Source organism: Dicentrarchus labrax, unplaced genomic scaffold, assembly GCF_905237075.1.
Source record: "Dicentrarchus labrax unplaced genomic scaffold, dlabrax2021, whole genome shotgun sequence".
In the NCBI taxonomy this organism is placed as follows: Eukaryota; Metazoa; Chordata; class Actinopteri; family Moronidae; genus Dicentrarchus; species Dicentrarchus labrax.
This window is the reverse complement of record NW_026136722.1, coordinates 14,908,611-14,933,411: the sequence shown is the minus strand read 5'-3', so window position 1 is coordinate 14,933,411 and position 24,801 is coordinate 14,908,611. Positions and strand designations below refer to the sequence as shown.

General features: G+C 40.3%; 1 protein-coding gene across 1 annotated transcript in view; it reads left to right on the top strand.

Annotated features, from left to right (window-relative positions):
• shank1 (SH3 and multiple ankyrin repeat domains 1) overlaps positions 1-24,801 on the top strand; it is a 74,319-nt gene that overhangs the window by 20,854 nt on the left and 28,664 nt on the right. Inside the window, 12 exon segments of the mRNA XM_051388765.1 lie at positions 11-568; positions 11,610-11,813; positions 12,487-12,558; positions 12,812-12,920; positions 16,382-16,536; positions 17,354-17,521; positions 19,653-19,769; positions 20,759-20,836; positions 21,670-21,736; positions 22,021-22,190; positions 23,523-23,641; positions 24,246-24,394. Coding sequence (XP_051244725.1) covers positions 62-568; positions 11,610-11,813; positions 12,487-12,558; positions 12,812-12,920; positions 16,382-16,536; positions 17,354-17,521; positions 19,653-19,769; positions 20,759-20,836; positions 21,670-21,736; positions 22,021-22,190; positions 23,523-23,641; positions 24,246-24,394 — 1,915 coding nt within the window. The 5' untranslated portion in view covers positions 11-61.

Genomic DNA, 24,801 nt, shown 5'->3' with positions numbered 1-24,801 from the left:
CCTGTTGCAGTGTCTCTCTGGGAATGATGGTGTTGCCACTGATGCCACCCTCTCTGTCGCCATGACGATGCCGTTCAGCCCCCTGTCCAGCGACGAGGAGCAACAAAGGATGCTGGGAAACAATCGACATCTCTATCCAGGGGCAGAGGACGAGGAAGAGGAGGAGGAAGAGGAGGAGGAGGAAATGGAAGAGGAGGAGCGTGATGAGGACCAGGAGGAGGAGGAGAATGGCGAACTGGAGGGGGAAGAGGAAGATGATGACGAAGAGATGGTGGAGGAGGTCAGGCGAGGGGGCCTATCACGGGGGGGCAGGGGCGAGGGACACAGGCAGTCAGGTAAAGTGGCCGGACGACCCACCGGGGACAGACAGACCCGACCGGGGAACCCTGGACACGCCACAAACCCCTATTCATCCAACCCCGGACCCACACACCAACAGCCAGCCAATCACATACAGCAGCAGCAGCAGAGGAGGCTGAAGGAGCGCAGCTCCTCCTCGGTGCCATCTGAGGACGCCCACATTGCCATGATGGTGTTTCGCATTGGCATCCCAGACATAAAGCAAACGGTCAGTGCTGCCACACACACCCACCAAATGTGCCAACATTATGGCAACAACCCTCACCCTACTCTTGTCCCATTTACACCTCAGCTTTTCTTAACACAGTCCTGATCAATGAAACCATAGTTATTGGCTATCAATTCACCACTTTTCACCAATTCAAGCTTGCGCTTGATACAAGTGCCTGACTACATAAAAAATGTAGGTCATATTCAAGATCTGTGTACTTTTTATCTGTCTTGGTGGTTTTGGTAACTGTGCTTATTGACTTCATGGCTGAGAGTAAGATGAGAAGATTATAAGGCCAAAGCCAGCACCCGGTTAGCTTAGCTTAGCACATGTGACTGTTTCTTGGGCTAGGTGTTTCCCAGGTTTCCAGCCTTTGTGCTAAGCTAAGCTAACTGCCGGCTGTATTTTCCAAAATGTTGACCTATTCCTTTTGCAAATATTGTGTTAAAACCTGAAGTTCTTAGGGAACCCTGATCCGGGTGCCTCTGACATTATTTTTATGATCCTGCACAGGATAAGTGGATATAAACAATGGATGAATGGATGAATTTCTTGTTAGAGAGTAAAAAGCCTTGATCAAAAGTATGTCACGACAAGAAAATTTCATGACGGTAGTAAGTAATTGATGTTTATGCCTTCATACTGACATAACGCAGTATGGGCTTTGGGACTTTGAGGAGTGATTTTAAGTAGGAGAAAACCATGTTCAGTCTCTGTGCCCTCGGGCCCATCATCTTATAATCTGTCCATGGCTGTGTGGCAGTATGTGTGGTCACTTCAGTCAAAAACCTGCAATGTGCGGTGCTCCAGAAATGCTGCAAGTCTCAGATGATTGGGCGTATTACGTCGATTAGGCTCTCTCTCTTTCTTTCTTTCTTTCACTGCATTGCCACCGGAAAACTGAGAGAAGCTCAAATACTCGTCAGCAAAGTGACTGATCTGAGAGGGTGAGAGACACTTTCAAGGTGACCCAGCTCCAGAGAAAAAGAGAGAGAGAGACTGCGAGAGGCAGAGCCAAATTGCATACAAGAGCAATCATGATGAGAATACGTGGGCAAGAATTTGATTTTAAAAACACTACATGCCAGACAGGATTCAGAGAGAGTCACAGGGAGAGTGGCTGAAGTGAAGAGGACAGGGTAAAAGAGGGGGAAACGCTGCCTCTGTTGCCAAAGAGCTTTTAAATGGTGCAATAAAACATGCCTTGAAAAGCCCTTTTCGGTGTGACTGGTTTTAAGAGGGTTGTCCAGAATCATGATGGACCAATCCGCATCGCTCTCCATTTCCCAGATTCGGTCTTACATCACATCAGTGCAAAAGCTTCCATCAGAAGCGTGTCTAAATTGGCTTCACGGGCTGGAGATGCAGCTGCCTCCATGTACAGTACGCCATTCTCCCACTCTTGAAAAAATTAGCCTGTTGCCAGACACAGACACCCAGGCATTTCTTTTCTGCCTTCTCTCCCTTCTGTGTTTTTGTGATGAGTGATCTATTAAAGTGAATCATACTCAATTGTACTAATAATTGAATTATGAAGAGCATTGAATCTGGGTTGGAAGGGACTCAGGCTGCATCCAAAAGTGTGCGTTTGTTGTGCAGAAGAGAAAAAAAACTGACAAAAAGGAAGAAAAGGGAGGAGCAGAGGACGAGAAGAGAGTCTGTATCTTTGCTCATTGCCAGATAAAAGCCGAACCAGACTGCCTTTGTGTTTAACAAACAGAAGGCCGCGTCCCTCAGACATTAGTGGTCTCTCCTCTTTTCTCCTTTCTATTAAGTGATCCAGGTCTCTGTCTCTGTCGGCTTTATAAATCATCAGCAAGAATGAAACTGCAAATAAAATAAATGTATTTGTGAGTGCCTGTGTGTATGTCCACATTTTATATTTACCATCCCTGTGCACTATAAATGCCTCGCTCAACGCTTCTTCCTCCCTCTTGCTGCCGTGTGATTTATTATTGATCTGTGCATGGGTGTTTTCAGCTCTGTGTGTGTGTGTGTGTGTGTGTGTGTGTGTGTGTGTGTGGATACAGTGTTTTTAAATCCAACCATAAATAATTCATCACTCCATATTTATTCTAACAAATCGGCATCAAAGTTTAATTGTGAAAAGACGAATAAATGGGAGTGCTTGGGAGGAGAATGCGCACTCAAGGTTGGGGTCAAAACCTTGAGAAATTGTTTGACAGTCGCACAATGTCACGTACAGATAGATAAATGTGGCAGATAGGTGGATAAAAGAAGTGGATGGAGATAAATGGAGGTACACTTACAGACAGAGATCAAAGTAGAAAGAAGGTGGCTGAGAAAGAGATAAAGGTAGATGAAGAAGACAGAGTTAGATAGAGAGAGAGATACGGATAGATAAAGTGAAGGAGACAGAAGTAAACAAAGGTGGAATGAGATTGAAGTACGTCGTAGTACAGCACGGGTTTGGTTGCAGATTGGTATCAACTTTCTACTTTAAGCTGTATTTTATGTTGATTATCTGTAACTTTCGATGTTCACACATCCTAAATATAATAAATATTCACTTTTTAAATCAAGATTTGATCCTTTCCGGGAAGAAAAATCCCCTGAAATTTGCACTCACACCATAAGAACAGTGCTCAAGGAATAAATTGAAGAAATTCAACTTCCTCCGTAAAGTGTTCATCCATCCAACCCAGCATTGTCAGATTTGCTCGTTTACTTTGTTAAGAACAGTAAGACAAACACATCAAGGACCTCCTGGACTGTCACTCTCAGATGAGTTTCAGAAAATGAAACCCACACTAAAGAAGAAATTCAAAATTCAGTAATCGTGGGAGGACAAATTCACCTCTGAGTCTTTTAACAGTAAAACACTTTTATGCAAATCGTTTAGATTTTTGTGAGTAGCAAGGAGATGGGAATGATATAATAATATGTATTTTAAAAGTTAAAAATTAAATGCTGAAGGTTTTGACTCACAAGCTTTATTTACGTTTGCAACATGTATTTATTATATTTGAATTCTTTTCGTAACTGAAAGGTTTTATGAAACGGCTTTTTAAGGTTCTCAAGTATACACGTTGTTTGTCACAGTCTCTCAGTTTGTGGACTGTGTGACAAGTGTAATCATATTAATTAGACTGGCTGACAGATGCAGCCTTTACTAGAAAAGGGTAATAATGACCCAGTTTCAGTGATCCAACGAGACTTACTGTACTGTATTTTTCATTGGACCACATGTCTGCAATGATTAGCTACATAACAACTCAGACATGTAGATAAACATTAACATATGAAAGAACTAAACCATGACCTTATAGACTTCCTGCCAAGATGTACTGACTCAGTACATCTTGTCTTGCTCCCCAAGGTCATTGAGAGTTATAATCCACCATCACTGTGACATTTTTGACATTTACTCAGTCTCTCACTCTCCTCCTGTCCTGTCTCAACCTCCTCAGGACATTTTTCACTTGTCCTCCCTCACATTCAGAATAAAAACCATCCAATCTTCTTGGAATTTTTTTCCTCCTGCTCGTCTCCTGTCCTCCGTCCTCCTCCTCCTCCCTCTCTCACTGGCGTTGGGTAATATCCCTTTACACTCCCAGTACATTAGGTCTGTTCTACATGTCAGCTAATTCACCCTCAATAAACTCTAATTGCTCGTTAATTGTGTTGTAATGAGATGAGGGAGTGACTGTAGCACGCAAATGCAAATGTTATGAATTGAGGGAGGAGGATTTTAGGTGACGAAAGAGCGCTTACACTCACAAACACTGGTAGTGAGTGTTATATCTACCTTTGTTGGCAGAATATAGCTATATAGCTTTATGTTGGATATTCACCAATCAGTGTTGTGCATCTCTGAAATGATTCATTTTGATGCAGTTTGATTACAGATTTACCCTTGCCAATTGATTTTGATATGGCAATTTATGTTATGGTTCCAGTGGGCCCTGCTGCACATCAAGCTGCATTTAGGCTGACACTGATAGTTGGAGGGGGAAAAAAAAGAAGAAGAAATTTTGATAAATCAGCTAATATTCTTTTTGAACATTAAAACTCCAGTGTGTAACATTTGGGATGGTCTACTGGCAAAAATGGAATATAATATTCATGTTGAGGCACCATGTTTCTACAGTACAGCCCAGAACAGACAAAGCACTGCTCGTTTCGTGACCATCGCAGATTCTCCTTCAGTCTTGGAAGGGGAAGGTGAAACGAGGGAGTTGCAATCTGCAAACACACTGCTAGATGCCACAAAATCCTACAAACTTGTGCTTTAAATATATATATTTTTTGACATTCAAACATACAGTATTATAACCAATTCATTTTGGCAAGAATCCCTTGAAAATATTGAATAAATAGTTGTTCTGAAGCAGGAAAAGGAGCTCTGTTGAATGCTGAAAAGACAGAAATATATGGCATGAAGAACACAGAAATTGAATTGCGCCACAACCCAGAGTAGTCCAAACCTTTTTCTGTTCTGTTCTTCATGCCAATAAGTGCATATATTTGTGCACATATTGAGCAGATGGATTCACTTTTCTGCATTCATTATATGTTTTTTTATGGATTGCAGGGTAGTTTGTGACATAGCAAATGCTAGCTAATGATCTTTGTCAAAAGGTCACCGTGTTTGCTCCTCTCTCCTTAAACGTTTCCACAGAGCCCTCAGAGCAAACATCTGGTTATACGTTCTGCCTCCCTTCAGTGGGATTTACCTTTGCTGCTTTAAAACTCTCTTAACAGAACTGTACAGGCCTACTGGGGAGATCTCTCTCAAGTCACTGTCAATCAAGATGACACTACTGGTGCACTGACAGAGAGAGAGACTACTACATTTGTCAACAGGGGATTTAGGTCTTTGCTACATGTAGTGAAAATCTGAGCTATAATGGTTAGTTGTTATAGGTCAAGAAGAAATTCGGTTGGATGGATTCAATTGTTTCATGCCCGGGAGAGGGAGACAGATCAGGGAGCTATGTAGAAAGTTATTTTGCCATATGACAGCTGATGTCCTGTCACATTTTATCTACAAAGGTCAAGCCACTTCTGGCAAACTGTGTTGAAGAAAACTTATTTTACAACCCTCGTTGTACCTTATAAGCACCGTTTGCAGGTCAAACAATGTCTAGAAACTGAGCTGCATGTGGTTGAAATGTCTTTTAGAGGCGTAAGTGACATACAGCTTCTGCTTCAACAGCATTTGAATTGAATGATGACACTCAGTGATGGAAAGGAGTGCTGTACGTGACATTTTAGAGGTGCTTCTTGTACTTAAGTATTTCCACTTCCACTTCCACTGCTACTTTACACTCCTACTCCAAAATGTTTCAAAGGGAAATATGATTATTTTTACTCCACTACATTTATTTGACAGCTATTTGTTACTTTGCAGATTGCGATTTTCACACATGATCAACAAATAGAGAAATTGTTAGACTACCTTGACGAGCTATATTAAAATGCTGCTTATGTTTCTGCACCAGCAACAATAATCCAGTAATGCCAGAGTTTTACTTTTAAGGGCGTATTTTTGCAGTGTGATATTACTTGTTTTACTTAAATGTCATATGTGTAAGATTTAGGGGAATTTATTGTCAGTATATGGCAGAAATATAATATTCATAGGTATATTTTCATTAAGAATAGTTGCTTTAATCTGCAACTTCACTGCTAGATGCTACCAAATTCCACACTCTGGTCCTTTTTCTTAAACAAATGATCTAAATACTTCTTCAAGTACTGCAAGTAACCACTGTTTCTGTGAATTACTGGTCAAAATTTAGGTTGAAAATGTGCATATTACTGTTGTTTGAACAGCATTTTCATGACTATTTCAACATATCTGTTTCACAATGTAATGCTGTTATTGGAATGCTTTTAAAACACTTTTTTCAATCATAAGTAGCTCAGTTTTAACCTATACATGTATGAGTTAGCTGTGCTTGTGGACTTGTGTGCTCTGCACTGATCCATCCTCTTCCACTGGTGGCTGATGAAACAAGCACCGGTCCATTAACTCCCTTGTGTGCACATAGCGACAGTCAGATCTGTGTATCACAAGTTGTTGGTGTGATTCTGCCACAGCAGGAGGTCAAAGCAGTTTTGTTTGGCAGGTTTATTAGATTGTCAAACTCACGCACATGCAGTCACGTTGGCATTTGCTTGCCGGGTGCATTAAACAGCGTGAAACGAATGAGGTTTTCTCCGCTGTTTGACTTGAGCTGAGTTCTCGCAAACTCTGAAGTATAAGCAGCAGCCCCTCAGGCAGGATTTGGCCTCACAAACACTTCCACGCTGAAATACGGATCTCACACACACGCAATCACACACACACTTATATTTCAGCGCCTAGTTAAGATATGTGGACTTCTCAGATCACAAGACAGAGTCCGCCGTGCCACTGCAGAGGTTGTACGTACGTTTAATGAAAGGCCCTAAAGGTGAACAGAGGGAAGGAGATAATAGAGAGGGAAGTATGGGAGGTGAGGAGGAAGTGAAGCATGGGTGAGTGAGAGAAAGAAAATGGAGACAATGGAGGAAGAGAGAACAAGGCGTGTGGATGAGAGGGGATGACAGGAATGCTTAAAAGAAATGAATTCACTCTTCTTGTGAACTGCTGTAGAGAGGAAAGGGGGTGGTTGGAGTGGTTGAGAGAGAGAGAGAGAGTACGCAGAGGAAGTTGACTTAAATGGCGACATGGCTGGCGCATGTGTGTGCGTGTGTGTGTACTTGTGTTTGGTGTGTGTGTGTGGGGGGGTTATTTCCCCATAGATCTCATTAAAGGCTTCTACTCCCCTTGCACTTGGCCTGTGGTAAAAGGCCAGAGGGACAGAGATAGAGAGAGCTAGACACAGAGAGAGGAGACTCTCAGCGACTCTTATTTCTGCATAGATGACAGAGTCGTTACAGAAAGATGGCTAGAGAGGGGAGGAGGAGGAGGGAGAATAAGATAGAGATAGGCAGGGGAAGATAAAGAGCAGCATGGACAGAGTGAGTGGGTGTGTGTGAGTGGGAAAGTGTGATCACAGCTTTAGGAGGCAAGACAGAATTTTTGCTCGGCATAATGATAAAACCACAAGAGAAACAGAAGGACTCAAAGCTGCGTTTAGATTTTAGTGATAAAATCTGAAAATCAAATTAAAGGTATATAAAAGCTGTGACATTTGGTGCATTTATATATAACTAGTATCCTGTTTATGATCGGGTTGCTTCTGCAGTCAACTGTACTTCAGTAAAAAGTATTGTAAGCTAAATGTATTAAAAGTATTGATTACACATCATGTTGAAAAATTGCCTCAGTGTCATATTGGGGTAATGTGCAAATAATTTAAACTACTTCATATACACACTTGGTATTTTAACAATGCACCATATTTAATAAACTGGTCCTATTTTTGTATATTATATGAAGGAAAACAATAATAATGTGCAAAATAATTACTAACTATACCTACCAGATAAATGTAGTGGGTTAAAAAGTACAATGTAAACAAGTATAAATGTAAATATTCAAGTACCTCAAAAACTGTACAGTACAGTATTTGAGTAAATGTATTTAGTTACATTCCACCGCTGCTTATCAAGGTTTCTCTGCTATGTGTGGAGGTGAATCTTCGACTCGAGTCAGTCGTAGTACATCAGTAAAACTAAAATATGATGGCACATGATGTAATGATGATAAACATGCTGAAATGAAGGTCTGACTCGGGGTAATGCTGCAGAGCGTAAACTGTGCTGTTGCTCGTTTTCCATTACAAGTGATCAGATGGAGTAGAGGAATCCTGCAGAGCAGTAAGAAACCAAACTGTTTCTTCATGTTCAGAACGGAGTGGCTGAGATGTTGAGGAGTCAAGGCACACATGCACAGAAACGATCACAAACCTGGATACTGTTATATAATATATAGTGTAATTATATATATATATAATAAGGATTTACCCTTCGGCTGGGTGTGAGTGTTCGTGCTGGTTAGATGAAAACACACAGTGGTAGTGGAAAGAACAGTAACTAAGTACATTTACCCTGTACTGAAGTACAATTCTGAGGTGCTACACTTCATTTTCTACTACTTTCTACTTCTACACTACTATATTTCACAATTAAATATCATACTTTTTACTCCACTGTATTTATTTGACCGCTTTAGTTACTAGTTACTTTTCAGATTGAGATTTTACAAAAAATGCCAAAAATGACCTTTTGGGCTTGTGACCCCCTCAGTGTCAAGTTGGGCCTCTGTCATGTTCCAATAAGAGATACCTCTTACTTTTATATAAATAACTGTTTAAGGTCCCAAGAGATCATATTATCTAATAAAAAGCAAAAATAGTAAAACAAATTATACAATTGTGCCTCAGAACTTTGTTTTTTTTTTATTTGACTGCCTCCTAATAGCCCGACCTCTAGATTGGGAAACACTGCACTAAACTACTGAACTGTATATAAACTAGATCCACCTCGAGCAGCTACAACAGTAAAATGCCTCTAACGCATTGATGCATCAATGTTAATTATTTTATAATGTGATAAAACAATCTCCCTCTGCACAACAATGACCTTTACTTTTGATACATTTAGCTGATACTAGGAGTATTTTTTACACTGTTGCAATGGTACTTTTATTTAAGTAAAGGATATTTACTGTGACTACCAGTTAGCACTTGGTGTTTCAAGTTCAAGCCAGAATATAGCATGAACAAACATTATTAATAAAAATGATTCTGGCATTTACATTTTTATATTCTGAAACAATACTCAGCAGTCATTTAGTTTCTTTAATTCACACACACACACAAAGCTCTCTGACCACTAGAGGGCGCTACAAGCACTCAACTACAAGTGCACAACTGTAGGCTTATAACAAGTTGCAAGGCTGTCTGTGACTGTACAGTCAGCAGTGTACAGTGCTTTACTGCACAGTACAAGATGTCTGTAATATAGGACGAATCAGTGGGAAGACTATGTACAGAGCCAAGTTGCATTTCGAAGGCCTGATGGGGATGAGGAATCTGATGAGCCCTAATTGGCTGGCCGGTTAGAAGCTGGGGATCAATCAGATTACTGGAGGTATACAGACCAATGAGAAGCATGGCTGCCGCAGTAAAATCTCCAACTATCTGAAGCATTTTAGGCCCGAAAGCAAAGTTATTACAGAAATTTTAATCTCCATTATTTTATGATAATTATCAGTGTTTTATAATTGTTCTGGCTGACTGTGGGAATATTCCTCCTGCGTGATTACTAAATCCTTAACCTTCAGTCCTTCATTTTTCTCCTGCTGTGATTGTGATTCATTTTAGAGTGTGTTTGTCTGCATCCTTTATTGGGACTGTAAGTGCAGTGTGTAGGCTTGTGATCTGTGTGTGTGTGTGTGTGTGTGTGTGTGTGTGTGTGTGTGTGTGTGTGTGTGTGTGTGTGTGTGTGTGTGTGTGAAACCTAATCTAATACAAACAGACACACCTTTTCATCCTCATTCGCTCTCATACTCAAAGTCTTAGACATTTCCCTCCCATTTACTCCGCTTTCTTTTTGCCACGCTGCACACACACACACATATACACGCACACACACACACACACACACACACATATACACGCACACACACACACATATACACGCACACACACACACACACGCAGAAGAAAAGAAAAAAAACCCATGCGCACACTCACACACTAACACATGCACACCCTCCCAGTACCCCATCTCCTAGGGAACACAGGGATGTCTCTATGGCAACAAGCAGCTTGCTCCACTAATGAACCGGTTGCCGTGGCGACCGGGTTGGCTGTGCGCGAACAGAGACACTGGATGAAATAGAGGGAGAAAATGTTATGTTACTCCTCTGCACAAAACCCCCGTGCAGGGTTTTATCTCTTTTTCTCTGTAGGACACACACACACACACACACACACACACACACACACACACACACACACACACACACACAGAAACACACAAAAACGTGTCTGTGTGTGTCTATGTGTGTGTGTGTGAAGAGATTAGGATGAGTGACAATGACTGAGCGAATGTTCTGGGTTAGAATAAGTGTTGGCTAGAGACAAGAGCCCATGCAGTAATGCAGTAAGAGGCAGGGATCCTTGCAGCTGGCTGTACTCTGCATGGGCCAATCATCCTGCTGCTGCCTCAAGGTCAGAGAACAACCCAGTTCCACTCTGGCCAAGGAGAGACAGAGGGAGAGGGAGAGGGAGAGGGGGAGAGAGAGAGAGAGAGAGAGAGAGAGAGAGAGAGAGAGAGAGAGAGAGAGAGAGAGAGAGAGAGCAGTGCCAAAAACCGTCTGTCAGCCATCTGTGTAGTGAGTTACGTTCCACTTTGCTGACTGTGCCTCTGAGCCTTTATGCATTTGGCCATTCACGACCCCACCAGAGACACTTAAAGCTGCACCAAACGGCCAGGCGTATCCAGTCTCCTCACTAGGGCCACAGGGGATCACCCACTTTACTCTGGCGCTGTCTCCCCCTGCTGGTTCAGAGGGGGGACAGCCTCAGTGTGCTGCAGTCACTCAGGCTAGAGCGTCCACTGCTACAGGATTGTCTGTAGGTCAGTGGTGACCTCTACAAGTGGTCCAAAGATAAACTTCAGGGGACACAAGATGATAAATGGGACGGGAAAATATTGTTCTGTTATACAAAATGTATCATATTTCCCAGACTTCTCTTCTCTGGGAGTGGCAGTAGCTTCTACCATTGACTGGAGAAACCAGAGGGTGGCTTGATGCATACAATGAGCTGAGTCTGGCTGGATCTTTATCATCTTCAACATCAGTTCTTCTTTAGGTTTAATATAACTTTTATTTATTACGTGTTGACGTCACTTTTGTTCCTTTTTATATTTCTTACCTTGTTTTAATTGCTTATTTTTTCAAATAGTTTATTAATCACTTGTAAACCACAACTGTTTATAATCTTCACATGATAACATGTTTATTAATGTAAGGAAAGGTTTTTAATTCCTTCACACATAGCGTTTTCCAGTTAAGCCAAGATCATTCGTCTTTGAACTTCAAACTGAGTCACTTCTTCTGTCTCTCCTGCAGAAATGTTTGCGGTTTAACCCAGATGCCACGGTGTGGAAAGCCAAGCAACAGGTCCTGTGCTCCCTCACCGAATCTCTGCGAGACGTCCTGAACTATGGCCTGTTCCAGCCCGCCACGGACGGCCATGATGCCAAGTTTTTGGAGGAGGAGAGGCTGCTCAGAGAGTACCCACAGTCCTTTGAGAAAGGGGTACCATATTTAGAGGTGCGAGTCCAGTCCTTCCTGTGATGCAGCCTGCATGTCCTCAAGATGTCACTGTTATCCAATAATGCAGTAGTCAAAAAAGAAACAGAAAAACTTCAACCATGTGCGCTGTAGGTGCTGTTGGACCAAATAGAGTCTTATATATCAGAGCATTAAGATCAGTGCAGTACATTATGATTGTCTTGTTTGCCTAACATTATGTGACTCCCAACTTTTTATATTTTGCAACCAGATCCCAGATGACTGAAGTAAAAAAAGGCAACAGTTCAGACTACATTTACTGTAAATATCCCTTGTGTTGCTGAAGTTAAGGTTATAAAATATTAATAACCCTGGTTTATGAATGAAGTTCCATACACACTTCTTAGAGCAGTGTCACAGCACTCTCTTTAGAGCAACTTCTGTAGAGGCTGTCGCCTTCTTTTCATGCTATCTTATGACCCAGAGGAGGCTCTAAACCGCCTTTAAGCCAGAACATTTCTTTCACAATTCTTGTCTTCAGTGAAGTAGAAGAAGAGGTTTGTATAGCAAACCAGATAAAGCGTCTCTGTACAATAAATCTGCAGGCCCCATTTTGTGGATCTAGGCCAAAAGCTAAGAGAATTAAGGACAAACGCTCTCTGTGTTAGGATTAACTCTTCACTTCCTCTCTCTTTTTCTCCCTCGGGTTTAGTTTCGATACAAGACCAGGGTGTACAAACAGACCAATCTGGATGAGAAGCAACTGGCTAAACTGCACACTAAGGTATGAAGCCCATTCATCCTGAAGTTGGATCTCTGAAGGGTTTAAATTGCTGGTTTCAGTCATATAAATGTACTGACAGTGAAATCAGTACAGTATGAATGTCAGTGTAAGTACATTTGTGCATATATATACATATACATTGTCCCTTTCTTAATTTACCATATGTGCTGTACGGCACTGTGCTATACTGTACTGTACTGTCCTTCACATGCACATACAGTACAAACAGCAGCACTTTTCTCTCCTCACATAGGCCAGCCTGAAGAAATTCATGGATTATATCCAAACCAGCGCTGTGGACAAGATGGTCAAGTTCATAGACAAAGGCCTCGATCCCAACTACCAGGACTCTGACACCGGCGGTAAGGAGTCCCACAGAGCCTGAAGACCTGTCACCTTCCTTCTGTCATTTAGCATTTTCCTCATCTGTCCATAATGATAACAGATAGCATAGTTCTTTACACATGAAAATCATCTCATTCATGAGATGAATAAAATGGCTTACAACAAGAAGGATAAAATTATTTTACAAAAGCTAAAAGAAAATAAACCTCACTGTCTCAAGTTTAGCATCAGTGCATAACCTAACCTTGTTTCACTAAAGAGCAGCAGTTGATAGAAACCTTGGTTGAGTCTTGAGCTTAGACTTAGACTTAGACAAGTGACCTTATTAAGTTACTGATGCAGTGGCTCTGAGGGAGTTAACTAAAGTAAAACCTTAAAATCATTCAATGTACTGGAACCGAACAAAGATTTTTCTTTGAAGTGCAATTATTGCAAAAAAAAAAAAGATTTGATTTCACTTGTTAGGGCTAATTTCATCCATCCATCTGTGTATAGTGTATATAAATCCATCTACACACCCACATACCGTCAAATCTCTTCCTTCATCGGTCTCCCTCTGTTTATTGTATTGTTGTGTCTGTCAATCAAACATATAAACATGTATTTGAGATTCAACAACCCCAAGCTGTTAACCATCTCCTCCTGGTTAAATTAGCACGCTGGTGGCCAGCAGCTTCATGACCTGTATAAAACTCGTTTTTTAAACTCTCTGCAAACAACAAACCTCCCCCTTCCGTTTCCTGCCCTCGGCTCTGCAGTATGTTGGCCTAACACTTTGTCAAGGATCTGCGCCAGTGCTGTTCACAATTTGGTGGCTTTTCCCGGATCCTGTTAGTGCTTAGGGGGCGCAGCAGACGGCTCATTTACAGTTTGGGTGTGTGTCACTCCAGCCGCTCTGGGAGCAAGTGTCAAAACACAAAACACAGCCTGTCATCACGGGTGTGAAACACACTTTGGCTTCATAACACCGGGGGGCAACAGAGAGCCCTGATGAGCCCCCCCTGCTCACTAAAATGCTCCACTCACATCATATTGTGATGGTATTTTCATGGCTTCATATGGTTTCTGCTTTACTGTGGGGCCGTGTGAAGATGTTCTGACAGTCCAGTAACTATTAGGGTCTTTGGCAGTCTGTGCAGAGCAAAGAGGCGATCAAAAGCCTATAGAAAGACTCTGTTCTGTGATCCTGGGACTTAGACACCCCTAACATTGTGAACACTTGTTATATTTGACCCTGCTTGTCTTTATGAAGCTCTTTCTTCATGCTTTTCTGCTCAGCGGAGGACTCACAGTGCCTTTAATAGGGCATAAAATAATTCTACCGTATTCAATGTGGTTCCTGTCAGGCTCACTTCCATCTTTGCCAAGGGAATCGCTTTAATGGGCATTTCCTAAGTCAAACTGACATGGTAACTTCACAGGAAGTGCAGTCAAAACATTTCCCCAAATTATTTGTACCTGAGATCTACAGAAGCTGTTGGAAGATAAAAGCCCTCAGCCGCTTACCTCTTTGCCAAAAACTCTCTTGTCGCCATGGCGGCCAGCGCTTTGTACCCTGTTTTTACTGGGAACACTTTGAATGCCATGATCCTTCTAGGTGCCATTGAACTTTCTTGCTGAAGACGTTCAAGTGTGCTCAGTGTGGTTAACGGCGTTGTGACACAGCATCGCTTTTATTTTGAAAAAATTCCATTTGTTGCTTTACTTGATGTCAGCGTAGTTGGCAAAGTATCAGTGCATTGGTACGAAAAACAGCTTTAGGATTTACTTGGAAGCTAACGCTGCTACCTGTAGGATGAAACCGATATCGAGAGATAAACCCCCAGAGAAGCTTTTATTTTGCCTGACTTTTTTTTTTAGCAGAGCTGAATTTCATCATTTGCAGGAAAACTGAGTAAATTGAGTTATCTCAGGGTGTGCAGTAGAATAAACTGGGATTAAAACCTATTTAATTCCGACAGATGTAACTACCGGCTCACATGACAATTTCATAAGGTCACCGACTGCAAACAGCCCGATCGTTTTACTGTTTCGCATTTCTTTTTCTGCTTTTTAGTTTAGACAAACACTTAGATTTTCTATTGAAGCTGCAAAATTGAACGATAATGGTCAATAATGTCAATCACCTAGCTCGCTCCACACTCATGGGGCTGATCTGGCTGGTTTGCAGGATATTTAACCTGGCTGGGCTGCAGCCGGCTGGCTAACCTTAGCTTGCTTTCTCAGTAACGTCAGCAAAATCACTAGCAAAATATTGTCTGAGTGGATAATAGTCGGCTAACGTTAACTTGTAAAATTACGTCCCCAGCTAACGTCATGATACTTACTTACGTATTAAGACAAAAGCAAACGATTGCTTTCTATTAGCCAAGAGTGATACAAGGCAGGGGCATCCAACCAACTATAAGTTAGCCTGAACCAGGCGGGGGTCATTTGTAAATGGCAGTTAGTTAGTAACATGGAGTCAAATAAAGTAAAGGAACATTGCAGATAGGCATGCCAGGTTTCAGTCTAGTATACGTTACACCGCCTGAACCAGGCCAGCGTGTGCATCGCAGTAGTTCGGTTATTAGTGCACGTGTAATGAATCTTGCGCAGATATTTATGGTTTCCAGATGATGTACACTAACATGGAGTTCAAATAACAATAATTACCTCACTAACATCTAACTAAGATGGGACATGGTAAACATTGTAGACTTAAAAACTGTGAACAGTCATTGCATGCCTGAAGACTGGTTTATTTCAGACTTAAAGACGTGGAGTTTTTGATCACCAGCAGCGCTATGGGTGTGTTTGTTGACGTGGGCTGCACAATTCACACACCATGTTGTTGGTTTCACGCTATTCTGCTGCTGAACAGTCGGTGGCAGTAATGTACAAGTGTAGCAATGTGGTCATAAAGGTAGGGAGGAGAAAGACTACAGGCTAGTAAACATGGATGTAAACATAGGATTTTTTTTTTTAGGAGTTTTATGAGGAAGGAAATGCATTCAGTTTTTTTATTAGATCTAGAGGATAAACAGGAGGCGTTTTGGTGAGAAAACTCTGAATGTAAACATCATTTTTGTTTACAAGAAAGTATTCTTTGACAAAGCAAGCTGCAAACTTTGGAGCTTGTCGCCATAAACACATTAGTTACAATCAGCAGAATCCTGATTTACTGCAGTGCACTCAACTCCAAAATGTATTTTAAACATAAAAGAATGAGGTGGACAGTTGTTTTTGTTTTTGTTTTCTGTCTAACCTGCAAGGAGAAAGCTGCCGTTGTTCAAGAATATTAAAGCAAGGAGTCTGAGTGTAAATAGTTGAAATTTATTGCTGAAAGTTTCCCACTGAGTCTTCAAGCGGCCCCCCCTAGGAGCAAACAATCAGGCCAGTGCCCCCACAATAATTTGACTTTCAGACTCCTGCTCTAGAACAATCTTTCTGACCATTAAAAACTTAATTTGAATCTCCTTGTGTGTGTGTCCGCCAGAGACTCCTCTGTCCCTGGCGGTGCAGTGTGAGCCGGGTGGAGGTGAGCCCATCCGGGTCCTGGTGGAGGGAGGGGCTCATATTGACTTCCGTGCCAAAGATGGACTCACACCGGTACACAAGGCAGTTCGAGGCCACCGCCATACAGCCCTGCTGGTAAACATTCACGCACGTTGTTGTCCTTTTATAGGATTGCTGTTATCTAATCATAACAAGTAATGAGTTTTCATTGTCATACCATAAAAGGAGAAAATTCCAAGCTAGTCCACGCTATATATCTGCAAGATGGATGCTTGCCCTGAAACTGATGCAGTATTATCTTAATTTGTGTTACTGTATAAGCAAACAAGCTGAAGACAGAATAAACAGACCCTCCCACTCAGCAGTCCACACTCACCCACACACAAAATGCACATGGACAAAACAATCTGTTATTCTATTCCACCAGATAGAGAAAAAAATACATTAAAATTGAGATTGCCTGGTTTAAAGGTGTGCTGCACATTTACATTTTAGGCATTTATCCAGAATTTCAGCTCCCAAATTGCCAAGAAGACATGTACCTGTAGAGAGGAGACTCATTCAGGGGGAGATAATAGCATGTGTTACATTGTCAGGGTCCATGTTTTCCACAAAGGAAAGAGAACAGCTGCTAAACTGCATAAAGATTTACAGCAGACTGTTATTGAATACATAATGCTCTCCAGCCTGAGGTGTTGCATGACCTCAATGAACCCCCGGCTATGTGCTCCCTTCCTGATTTAAAATTCCATGAATATTCCTCAACTTTAAATTGAAAACCACCATAAGATATTTTTCCTTGCTGCTGTTTTATTATTGTGATGTTAGCTCATAAAAGTCATCATTAATTTACTGCATAGTAATAATTGCATACTTTATTACACTCCCTTACTGTTATGATTACTACCATTATTTGAGAATTGCCTGTACATGTGGTTTACCTTTTCTGCAGGTCCTGCTGTCTCACGGTGCGTCTCCGGACTATAAGGACCGACGAGGGCTGACACCGCTCTACCACACTGTGCTGACAGGGGGAGACACCTCCTGCTGCGAAACACTCCTTTTCCACCGAGCCAAGCTGGGCATCAGGGACGAGAACGGCTGGGATGAGACACATCAGGTACGTGTGTGGGCATTATTTGGGTCCCCTAAGACCTCAAGGGACTCCCTCAGAGGGTCTTTAAAAAGGGATTTTGGATAAATTGAGAGAATATATATTCAAATATAGAAATGATTTAACCACAGGTTTCATTATTTCTTGCATTATCTCTCATGAGCTGTGTATGCAGTTATTTCTACACTGCAAACAACAGCAAAACTTTTGTTAGAGGAACCTTGGAGCAAAATCTTTCAGTCTAATGGGGTCAGTGGCCTAATTTGTGTCTATTTGGGGACGTGCTATGAAAGCATGAGAAAAAAAGTCTGGCCTTGGGGTGTTTGGGGTTTTAGTTTCTGTTGTTTGAATGCACAAGTGTGCATGCATCCTGTTTGTAATGTGCAGTCTACTCTGTGTTGCAGTTTCTGCGTATGTACAACAACTGTGTCTACGTCAAAAAAAACATTCATGCCATGAAACACTGCATACTCTCATCTTTTATCTCGGACTCCTTTCACCCTTCATCCCATCCATCCTGATTCTGTGGCCTCATATTCCAGCAGTGGAGTGGACAGAAAAATAAAGGTATCAGCCTCTTTGTCTCAGTGTGATCACCCACACTTCATCAGCATCTGTCTCTTCAGCTCTCCCAGACACTCTTGGCCTCCATCTTATACTGTCTGTGTGCGTGTGTGCGTGGGTTGGGAGGGTAACTTTTAAAATGTAATCCAATACACTTATTACCTGGTAAAAATGTAGTCAGTAACCTAATCCAAGTATCACAATATTAAAGTATTGTAACTTGATTACTTTCTGTTCATTCTGGATTAGCTCAACACCAAATATGTAAATAAAAACAAGAGAAAATAAATGTATTGATGTAAGTGTATTCTATAAGACAACAGAACAAGCTTTTAAAATAAGATTTTAGCATTAACAATGTGTCCTCTGCTCAGTGTATTTAAAAAAACTGATGTATTTTAAAATTGTAATCCTGCTAAATAATATACTAAATTTAACTGTAATCTTATTACATCTTTTTTTCTGTATCTGAAATGGATTACAGTTACCTTTTTTGTATCCTGATTACGTAACTCAGTAACATGTAATCCATCACTCCCCAATCCTGGATTTGACACAGTTTAGCATGATACAGAGATCTGGATTGGATTAACCATAAGCCTATATATATATATATATATATATATATATATATATATATAATGTCTTCAATATTCCCATTAATCCCCCAAATTGTAAGTATTCAGTGTTTGCATAACATTTCTTTTGCAGGGTTCAATCAACACCAAAAATCTCCACTAAATCCAATACAAATGACGTTGTTTTATGTGTGTCGTCAGTCCCCTCCCCTGAGTTTTATATATTAAAGACTTTTTTCACAGCAGCCATTTTTACATGAACAGTAGGGTAAACATGAGTGTTACCACTGATACTAATTTAAGTTCTGTTTCATTCAGGTCATATCTGCAGGCTACTTATGTGGATGATATTGCACTTGATTGAAGTGTAGGTGAAAATGTACTCCACTGAATTATTTGTTAATATCACATTCATTGTCAGGCTCCTACTATTGTCCCTTACAAAGGATAAAAAGTGAAGTTAAGTTAAGTTGCTATGATTGACCTGCAATTTAATAGGTGTCCTGATATGTGATTACTAATGGAGAGCTGTTAACCAATCATAAATGAGCGTTCGATGTTTATTTAATGCCGTGGTATAACTGAAAACTAAAACACATAAATCCTAAATAATAACAGTTACTAAGAAAAGTGGAACATGTTTATAGTTTTGATGCCCATTTCTGCTGATGCTGTATGTAAATGCTGACGAACTATGATTATTGGTATAATTGGATCTCACTTGCTTTCTCTTACTGTGTTCTCGCCCTCTGAGTTTGGAGCTGGCGTTAATTAAACGTGGTGTCACTTTATAACTGTTCCTCTCTTTGTGTCACTCTCGTCTTCATCCTTGTTTGCTTCTCTGCCTCTCTGTTCTCTTTATTAAACAATCACATAAATCCTTCCTCTTTTACTCTTCGGTACACCTTGTGTTTGTTTTTTTTATTAACTTTTTGCCCTTTTCACATCTTCCTGCCTCCTCTGCCTCTTTCCTCTGCTCCTCCATGATCACCCAGGCCTGTCAGAATGGTAACTCACAGCATCTGGAGCACCTCCTCTTCTATGGGGCGGATTCTTCCTCCCAGAATGCCTCTGGAAACACTGCCTTGCACATCTGTGCTTTATACAACAAGGTAGAAACACTCTTTCATGAGATGAAATGTCAGCTTTTATACAGTAGAGAAAATGTGACCTGTATGATAAGGTTGGGTGGCCCTCTCTCTCTCTCTCCATCTGTGAGGTGTTATAGACACTGGGTTGTATTTATTCATGAAGCCCTTGCTTGTTTTTTACCCCCTTACATTCCTTTGTTGCTGTCTTTAAATGTGAGCCCTTATCAAACACGATCAAAGGATTGGATTACGTTACAGGTGCCAACTGTTTTTCCTCAGCTTGGAAAATCCAGTTTTTCCTCATTGTGCCCAACTTGGAATAACATGCGGAACAATCTAAAGCTTACCTCATTTACATCCTTAGGGCAATTAAAATTTCACTTTCATTCATTGCTTTAAATTGGAATTGCTTTACTTCAATGTTTTATTGTTTTGGCTTATTTTTTTAATCTAGACTTCTTATTTGTGATTCTTGGTTTCTAGGAGCTTTTATTTACTTATGTAATTTTTGTTATTGTGTTATATTGTAAATGAGGTCTCTACCTTATGTATTTCTGAGTTAGTTAGAGTTAAAATAAAGGTTGAACAGAACACCTTCATTTTGTGAACAGACAGTTTAACAAGATCAAAGCCACATAAATGCTCTTTTTACGTTTGCTAAATAATTGATCATCATCATGAATGTGAGAAGACCCTTATTCCTGAATTCCAATTAAATTATGTATCTTTCTCACAAAACAGATGAAATCAGAGCTATTTGAAAAATGTATTAACCTGAAAGAATGAATAATATCCTGTATTATAAACTTTTTTCACACCACTTTACTTTAAAAGCATGTTTCATTGAATATTTAATATCCAGCATATTTGCAGTAAAATTGTCACACAAGGAAATGCTGTGCTTTCTAAAGCGAATGCATACATGTGAACAAATTACATCTACATTAAGCAGTGATTATGTAATTTATATTTTACGATTAATGTACATTAATCAACATCGTTTGTTGCAGGAAAGCTGTGCACGAATTCTGCTCTACCGGGGAGCAAATAAAGACACAAAGAACAACAGTGGGCAGACCCCCTTTCAGGTAATGGCTGAGTGCCTGGCTGGGTAATTATGCATGTTGGGTGGTTGTATGGTTTAGTGTCTTATTAAGTTAACGTAGCAGAAAGTGCCGGGGCCTAATTTCACTTTAAACCATTATTGTGCTGCGATGCACACAGAGGTCCCAGGTGGCAGGATTGCATGTGACCCCTTAATCTGGATACATTAACTCTGTCAGTGCAGAAAAAGCCAGCTGAGACAATCTGTTGTGTTTGTGTGTGTGAGCGAGACAGAAAACAAGAAAGGAGGCAACAGGGAGAAAGCTTTAAAATTGGCTGGATTGTGTGCTGACCTGTGTAGTGAAAAAAAAAGGTCAAAAGCATTTGTGCATTGGTGGAAAGAATCCAAAAATATGTTCTCACGTGGAAGTACTCATATGTTTTTGATAATCTATTACTTGGATGACTGAGAATCATCATGGACATGTTGCTTGTTGAAGTAGAACTGTAATTACAAATGCAGTGAAGAAAACACCAAAACTGAACCTAAACAAAGTAAAATAAAAAGGTTTTAGTGTGTTTGTGTGTTTCTGTACAAATCACCAGGGGAATGTGATCTGTATGTTTATAAATATATAAACACACCACGGTCATGAATTTAGTTTCCATCACTTTTAAATGTTGCCATCAGATGGTGCAAGTTTAGAGAAACAGCAAAATTTGGTCATTTAGAAAAAGAATAATGCTTCAGTAAAAGCACCCATGAAGCTACCTACAGTAATTATGGGAGAACCAGTTTAGCGTTTGTTCCACTCTTTCATTTTGTGCATTTGCCATATGACTGTGTCCAAAAATGTTGTATGTGTGTTCTTATCAGGTGGCTGTTATGTCCGGCCATTTTGAGCTGGGAGAAATTATCAAAAACCACCGGGATACAGATGTGGGTAAGCAGCTGAGGTCCAGTTTTCATGCCAGTTTGGAGATTTTTTATGTCCTATAATGTTAGACATTTTACTAATCTCAAATTATACACTGCATCTTCACAGGGGAAAGGACGCAGCTGTGAAAACTAGAATATACAAAGGAATATAGAAAAGTGTCCACATGTAGCCTTATCCAGAGATCCGGGATGAAATTATAAAGAAACATGGATTAGATTATGTGGAGTATGAGCATGTGCAAAATAAGAGCAGTGACAGTGAAAATCTGATCTCCCCTCACCTCCCAGTTCCCTTTGTGGAGTCTCCGAAGTACGCCCCCCAGAGGCGGGAGAGTTCCCGGACGCTGACAATACCCCACCCTCATCCCTTCCTCCGGGCCAACAGTGACAGCAGCATGAACCTGCCAGACTGGATGGCAGTGCCCAACGCCCCAGCGACCAACATTGTCTCTGTGCAGGTGTGTGTGTGTGGTGTGTGTGTGTGTGTGTGTGTGTGTGTGTGTGAATGATGAGGCTCATAGATTAAAATCTTCACATTGGAAACAGCAGCTGACAAAACAACCTCACCTTGAGGTCTCTGGAGCTTTTTACCACTCAAAATTTACATTTACTTCCCAACGAGCAACTACACACATTGCTGAATTATTATAAAAATAACTTAAATAATTTGGTAAATACAAACTCCACTTATTGATTTGTTAACTGCTCCTGAATTTAATTTATTCCTTCAGACGTAACTTGCATTTCAGTATTATTGTCATTATGCTGAAAATAAAACACAACACAGGCTATTTGTTGTTTTTTTTAGCACACCTACATTTAATGCATTATATGTAGTTTTTATGATCAACAATCAATCACTGAACAAGACGTCGTACTGTATGCAATAATATTAAATATTAAAATGTCATTGCTGAACTGGAAATCAGTGTGTATTGGAAAGCTGTAGCGATTAGAAGGACCTTTCTACCAAACTGCCCAAGCTGCGGCTATAATGGGATGCTTTTTTCTACCCAGGATGCATCTGATTGGAAGGTTTTATCCACTTAGTCCTCAGTATTTTATTTGAATGGCCAGAAAGTAGTGTTGCTTGTGATTTGGATTTCTGTTGAGTTGTCTGATTAATTTGAGATGTTTGATGTTTGTTCCAATAAAAGAAAAGGTAGATTCATCATTTTCTGTAAACCTGACAGCTGAGAGAAATGGTTCATGGCCAGATGATGAATATTCCTTTTCCACAGGTGGAGGCGTGAGCAGCTGCATCCCAACACTTTTAAAACAAATTATAACATTTGAAGGGATTATACAATAGAAGGGATGACCTTTATCAACCTCTACTGGTGAACAGTACTTATTGCAGCAACTTATATCTTGCTTTCTTGCATAAGCCATCCGTGTACTTTAGTTATTATGCGTTGTGCAGCAGAAAATAAATCACAAAGTCACAGGCTCTCGTCATCACCCTCTTTAGGATGAGTGGTCATGTTGAGTGACAGCCCATAAACACACAACATCATGTAATAAAACTACATAATTTATGAGACATTAGGTTTATAATTTTATAAGCATTATGTGCGCTATGTGCACAGTCTATGGCATTAGGGTAGTTTTTATAATTTATTATAGATATGGAAATCAGAGAATGAGAAGTTGTCACAGCGAAGGACAGGATACAATAGTTAATATTGTATGTAGCTACAATAATGTGAAACATATAAATATATAAGTAACATGTAAGCATCTTGTATTCAGTATGTTTTCTCATCTTTCTCCCCCTCTGTCTCTCTCAGGGCTATAAACATACAGGAACCCTGCGAAGCTCCAGCAGTCCCAGAGGGGCGAGGACGCCTCCCCCCCCCAGGGAGGGGGGGGGGGGAAGAGGGGGGCGGGGAGGGGGAGGGGGGGGGGGGTGAGTTCTCTTCATCTAGGCTGGTTAAAGTCCTTTTGAGACTTTGTACCGGGTGTCTGCAGGTCCTAAAAGAGTCCTTAAAGGTCCAGTGTGTAACATTTAGGTGGATCTATTGGCAGAAATGGAGTTTAAAATTCATAGTTATGTTTTGATTAGTGTATAAATCATTTATTAGTGGTATTTTTTTTTTTTTTTTTTTTATTTTGGTTTTTTTTCTTATGCCGTTGTTGGTTTTTTTTTTTTTTTTTTTTTTTTTTTTTTTTTTTATTTAAAAAAAAATTTTTTTTTATATTTATAAAAAAAAATTTTTTTTTTTTTTTTTTTTTTTTTTTTTTTTTTTTTTTTTTTTTTTTTTTTTTTTTTTTTATTTTTTAAAATTAATAATAAAAAAAATAAATTAATTAATTTATATTTAAATAAATTTAATTAAATTATTTTTTTTAAAAAATAAATAAAAAAAAAAATTTTTCTTTTTTTTAAAAAAAAAAAAAAAAAAAAAAATTTTTTTGTTTATTTTAATTAATAAACCTTAAATAAAGGGGCCTTTGGTTTTTAAAATTGGTGTTGTAAATCCTCCACCCCACCTTGTGCTCCTTCCACCCAGGCCTGCCCCTGCAAGCACAGCTGGACAAACCGCGGGCCAGCGGAGACGCCTCTACAGCGCCGTCCCAGGACGAGTCTTTGTAGCTACTCGATCACACTCTGCCCAGGGAGAGCGAGAAATCAGCTTCAACAAGGGAGACAGGGTCAAAGGTGAGTACATGTGCATATTCATCTCATGATGCTCACTGTGTATATGTGTGTGTGCTGAAACATAATACTGTATTTTGTCTTCCATGTGAATTCAAAGTGTCTGTGTGGTTGGGAGTCGGTGTCTGGGATGATTTTTACACCTGGTGTAGACGTGAACTTCCAAATAAATCAGACTTTACCATCCACACGCTGGTAAAAAATGAATTGAAGGCACATTCAGAAAACAAGCAAAGCAACATTATAGACACCTTTAAAACATATAAATGTTAACAAGGGGTTACCTGTAAAGTAGATCCTCTCTGTTTGGGGCTTTGGCGTAGCCCCAAACAGTTCCTTGTAATATGTAAGCTGCTGACTGCAGGGGTTTCACAATTTCAGAGGGGAGATTTAATTAGCAGCTTTTAAGC